The sequence below is a fragment of the Hyposmocoma kahamanoa genome, unplaced genomic scaffold (assembly GCF_003589595.1).
Source record: "Hyposmocoma kahamanoa isolate Upper Pololo Valley unplaced genomic scaffold, ASM358959v1 101, whole genome shotgun sequence".
NCBI lineage: Eukaryota > Metazoa > Arthropoda > Insecta > Lepidoptera > Cosmopterigidae > Hyposmocoma > Hyposmocoma kahamanoa.
The window spans coordinates 330,683-336,368 of record NW_020653333.1 but is presented as its reverse complement, the minus strand read 5'-3'; the positions used below and the strand labels follow the sequence as shown (position 1 = coordinate 336,368).

General features: G+C 34.2%; 1 protein-coding gene across 2 annotated transcripts in view; it reads right to left on the bottom strand.

The window, feature by feature from the left end:
• Positions 1-2,078: 2,078 nt before the first annotated feature.
• Positions 2,079-5,686, bottom strand: part of LOC113231032 (UPF0183 protein CG7083) — a 33,616-nt gene continuing 30,008 nt past the window's right edge. Inside the window, exons 10-12 of one of the 2 annotated variants that reach the window (XR_003310524.1) lie at positions 4,018-4,113; positions 2,518-2,593; positions 2,079-2,095 (exon numbers count right to left, since the gene is read on the bottom strand). Coding sequence is in view for 1 of the 2 variants with exons in the window: in XM_026465185.1 (XP_026320970.1) it covers positions 4,027-4,113 (87 nt within the window). In the remaining variant the exon portion in view is untranslated. Of the gene's footprint in view, positions 2,096-2,465; positions 2,594-4,017; positions 4,114-5,686 lie in introns of those variants that run through there. The other variant, XM_026465185.1, reaches the window with a different exon arrangement.

Genomic DNA, 5,686 nt, shown 5'->3' with positions numbered 1-5,686 from the left:
CTTTCCTAGTTCTTAGTTTCCTTCCCACGTTCCTAGCCACTTACTTTGAAATTTTGTTCTCTAATTCTTTTCCTATGTCATTCTTGCTCTGCTTCGTTCCGTCGTCACTCCTTACAAAAATTCACGAACCGAAAGAACGTGCTTTCAAAGTGTTGATACCGTAAGTACTTCATGAAGAAAGTTAATGATAAACCTTTATAAGGGCGTCATCAGGGCTCTCAAGGCTACACTACAACCTACAACCTACCTACACGCGGTGCCCGAACCGCGTGACACTCTTATGTCTCAGTTACCACCAAAGTGAGGAAGGGAACGATACATCCTATGACCTTTTTTATAATACGACATGGCTTCAGAGAGGCCCATATTAAATATGGTGAGAATCTGACCACGAGTAACGTTTAAAGTGTTTATACTACTTGGTTGGCGGTGCTACAACTAATAGCAATCACGTTGTTACATGAGAATCATTTATCTAAAACACTACTCGAACACATAACACAAATAACAATAGAAATAAAAAACATTCGTGGCATGTGTGGTGCTTTCGAAAAAATATTTTTTTGCACATTCTATATACGCCTAATATCTCGATAACCATTACACTAATCATTTACTTATTAATTAATTATTTAATTAGAAAAAATACATCCATTTTTCATGATCTATCAATTACATTTAATATTTCTTTTGTTTTCACGTCAATATTGGCTAATGACACGTCCGCCAGAGGACTTAGCACAATGTCAAATTTAAAAGGCAAATGTAATTTGACTTCTAAATTTGACATTTCACTAATCGATTTAGTGCTAGGCACCATTAGTGCCTTTATATGCATGTCATCGTTGCATACAGCTTGCTTTGTAGAAAAAGTAATATAATACAACAGGCAAAGTTTCTATTAAAAATCGACCTAAATCTAAGTGTGATGTCACATGTACATTATGATTTGTTAATGATTTTGACATTAGACTGATATTAATGTCTTTATGTCCTTTAGTGGATGTGTCAATAAGGTGTCAATCACACTGAATGACAGCTTTCGGTATAGTAAAGCGTAAATCTTTGAAATTGTATTTATACATGCACAACACGTTAATTCCACGTCAAACGATTACTTAATTTTAATTGATGATTCCGTTTTTATTTAATTTCGCGAAACAATTTGCATTTTTTTTAAATAGATGGGCATCGAGCGAAGATTTTGTGATTTGTTGCGACTTACAACCTTGCACATATTTACTTTATTCTCATTGTTTTACGAAAGGACAAAAATATAAAAAATATTTTATACTTAGTTTTTACACAAATTATTTTTAGTTTAATACACGTAGACTTTATATTTGTGTCATCGTATCTTATAAACTAGAAAAAAGTAACAGGTAGAGCATAGTTAACAAAATTTCAAATGATGCACATGGAGTGGACCTCTCTCAGAAATCCCTGAATGGTCAAGTATTATTACGTTTTGAGTTTCTTAATTATTTATTACCTGTTCAAGCTTATGGCTCAACAGCCAAGGCTCAATAATAAATACAATAAAATTTCACGAAATATGTCCATTATTTAATGTGTAATTTGCAACTGCAAAATTTAGTAAAAATCGGAAACGTCAAATAAAATATTTACCGAAAATCGTTTAATATGAAAAACGACGTTACGAACTTTTTTTTACAACCGAACGTATAACGCCGGATCAGTGTGATGTGACCCTTAGCCCTAATTCATCCAAAAATATGTACAACAGTCATTAAAACATCAGCGATTGATAAAAATTAAAGAACACATTTTGCTATTCATTTTTTTCTTATTATTAAAAAATGTCCATTTCGATAGTCATATCTAGGGGAACACCTTGAATAGTACGGAATAACGGGGAAAATACGATTTGGGGTAACGAAGCAATTGAGGTTATATGTATGCGGTATGTACTCAAGGAACATACCGTTATGAAAACTTTCAAAAAATTCATTCTTTTTTTAAATGGCATTCAAAATGGCGAGCTTCAACCAGCCTACGAGCGTAATGTAATGAATAAGACAAGTAGTCCAACTCCCGCCTGTGTTGTAGGGTTGTCACCTTATTTTAGTTGTACCTACAAGTTGTAAATGTAATTTGAAAAAATTAAGATATTCATTACAGTCAGATAAGCTTTAATTGATTACTTTTGCTCTCCTCATGACGTAATTATTCTCCACTTCGAATACCTATTCAAGATATTCTCAAAGACGTTAAAAAAATACATGTTGATTTTGTATTTATTAAAAAAACAATAATTAATAACATTTTCTTTTTACTATTTTCGCATCGTCCACTGCAGCTAAGGCATTAAATAAAAACTTAAGACACCTGAGATCTGTCACTCACTTAACTTTTTTTTAAGTTTTTTCAGTTTGTTTTTATCACATTTTTATTTAAATACTGTTTTGCTCTTAGGTGCTTGTTGGGATATGTGATTTCGCGCTGCTGGCGGTTTTTTTTTTTTCAATAAGTGTGACGGGACTTATGAACTGTTACCTGAGATCGCCACACTAGTGGAGGAATTTCGGAGACTTGAAGTTCACGACGCGTACTTGCCTTTACTTGGAGATACCTGCAATAAACCAAAATTCAAATTCGAAATTCGTTTGCTCTAAATTAAAAATTGTTTAACGTTTATACGGGGTGTTCGAAAATACAATTGTACTGTAGTGCAGGAAATCTGTAAAAGATTATGCTTTGGACATGAAACTATTTTTCTGGATCTAAAATAAAGTATATTAGTTTTTTCAAATAAACCAAGATTTCTGGCTTTACCGTATATTAAATTTTTATTGAATTTCAATTCAATTATTTTTTGTGAAATTACTCCACTAGTTTGTTATAATTTGTTCCGGCCGGATTCGAACCGACGTTACCATGCCAGACGCTATTCCAACTAAGCTTAGGAAATGAAGAAATTTTTTTCTGAGTGTTCGAACTTTGTATTAATAATTTACCGTATATATTTTAAATACCTAAAGAATCCGAAACGTTGATTTATTTGAAACGAAAACAAATATACGTGATTTTAACATCCACGCAAGAAATACAAAAAGAAAAATAGTTTATTTGGTAACCATTATGACAAAAGTATAACAAAAAATAACTTAACCTTGATAAATCATAACTTGATAACCTTGATAAACCATAAAATAAAAGAATTACATTGAAAATGTTGCCACAATGGTCTACACCCAGCTTTTTGTAACGAGAAAACATCTCGTTACGCTGGTTTTCAAAGCCTAGTATAAAGAATTTCAATAATTTTCAGACAGCCTGTATGAGCTGTTTACATAAACGTATTATTGAAAAGGAGTTGCAGTTAATATATTAACACCTCAGTATAAACTACAATAAAAAAAAAAATAATATTTGTGCGCTAGACAGCTACATCAATTACCTGGACTGGATACTTCCCTATACTATGAATACCAGCAGGGCTAGCACAATAGCACAAAAGCCCTAAATTTCTATGCGAGAATAGTCTGTCGCGCTTTATGTCGCTCTCGCGCAAGTCGCGCCCAATCGTGCTAGCCCTACAGAGCTACAAAATTTTATCCAAGGGCACCCAGCACGTAAAGACCAAGATTCAATTACGTAAATATAAAACAAGCTCACAATACTTTTGGTCTATTTATTACGGAACACGAGAGTGAAAATTTTGAATGAAACTGATTTTTCCGCAAATGAACGTAGTAAAAAATGAATTTTGCGGAACTTTATCAATTTGTTGTTATCGCGCAACGTTTATTTAATTGTTTCGGACCCTATAGTTCACTACCGGTATCTTCTGTCTTCATATCAATTAAAAATTAAGTTCTATTCGTATTTTTTAACGTCGAAATACCGATTTTCCGTGTAGTCAAAATGCGTCAAAATGTCTATTTGTATAAAAAGTCTTCTCACTGTAACCTTTAATAGATCAAAATGTACTTTTAGGAACAACATGACTATATCTCATCTCTAAGTTATTTGTAAGCTATAAAAGTTAGGCACCTGGGTGTGTCACGCAATGGAGGTCACGGCGTAGTGGGGCCGCGAGCCCTCTGGCTGGTAGAGCGTGATCGAGGCAATGTAGTTGTTCGACATCACCTGGAAACAACGCACGTGAAATATTTTAGCACTTAGAACTTCTAAGGAACAGTTTCACCTTTATATAGGATATAAAATAAATTAGCGGAAGCGTGGATTTAAATTTTATTAAAAATTTTACAAAAATAATACTTATTAATCTAAACATGGCGGCACAACAAAAACCTGAGTAGGTTTATCCGTGCACCGCAAATGAGCGTACCCTTGTAGCCATAGTTTTGTTCCATAGAACAAAATCATGCGTCAGTCACTTCTTTTTTAAAGCTCCGCACTAGGGAAACCTTTATTTGTCGCGGATGCCATGGACACACACATAAATACAAATATTTCTCCCAACCCGGGAATCGAACCCGGGGCCACTGCGCGGCAGACCAGTATGGACGTTTATAATTTTTCTAGCTTTTCTTCCCTCCCTATTGTTACGGTCATAGTTTTGTAATCCGAGCATTGGTAGCACCGTGACAGTCGTGCATGACTTTATTTGTAACTTCTTGTCGATGAGAATTTATCTATTTCTCTATGATAGCTGCCGCTCGTAAAGCCACCTTAATTTTGCTATTTGTAAATAACTTTTATTTAAAACACGTATAGTATTGGATTGGGGCTATTATTTAACGACCACAACGTAAAACACCTATGTTCCTTGTCCTATTAACCTTAAATCTCTTCTTCATATGTATTCTCCCTTTATTAACATTTTGTGTGACTTTATATGCTCTAATAATATGTTGCTTTAGGTAGTTGTTTATCCATTATTGTTTCTTTACCTTAGGTATGATTTCCACAACGGCAGGCCGCCGTAGAGGATCTTCCAAAAATAAATAAATACCTTGTTGCTGCCTAACTACTAATCTTACAACGCTGACCTTCCTGAAAAGAACGAGCAAGAACCTCTAGGGATTGCTCTTTTCAAATAAACTTAAATGCTATAGAATACATCTTGAATCATATTTGTGTGGAATCTAGACTCACGCTGTCTTTCCACACATCTTTATCTAACACGTAGTCAACAATTTTGTAATAGACTTGTCAATTAAAATACTTTTAATGTAATTAATGATATGTAACATTAACAAATGTGTACGTTTGACGACGACTTTAAAGCTGATTGATATAATTTGTACTGCTTGTTTATGCCCTAGATATCATAGTAACCCCCCTCTATAGGTTCGATGCAACGCCACGTCAGCGCCGACATCTTCTATCCCTATGCATTTACCCCGCAAGAAGTCACTAAAGCATACACCATTCTACAAGACCATGGCCTGAAGAATCCCTGAATAACGCCCTGTCGCTGTCTCGTTAGGTCCCAATTATCTATACCATCCTTCAATTCCGGTTTCTCACACCTTCACTGTTCATGCGGTCAGACTTTGGAACGCCCTTCCCTTCACTTCAATTTTCAAAATGAGAGTTAAGGAGCACTATTTATCGACTGTTCCATCCATTGTATAGGTATTATAGTACGAAATATGTATTTAGGTAAGCATTTAATATAGTTTTAAAAATTTAATGTTTTTGATATTGGAAATGAAACTATTTTTCCGGATTTAAATCGCGTATATTTGTTTTT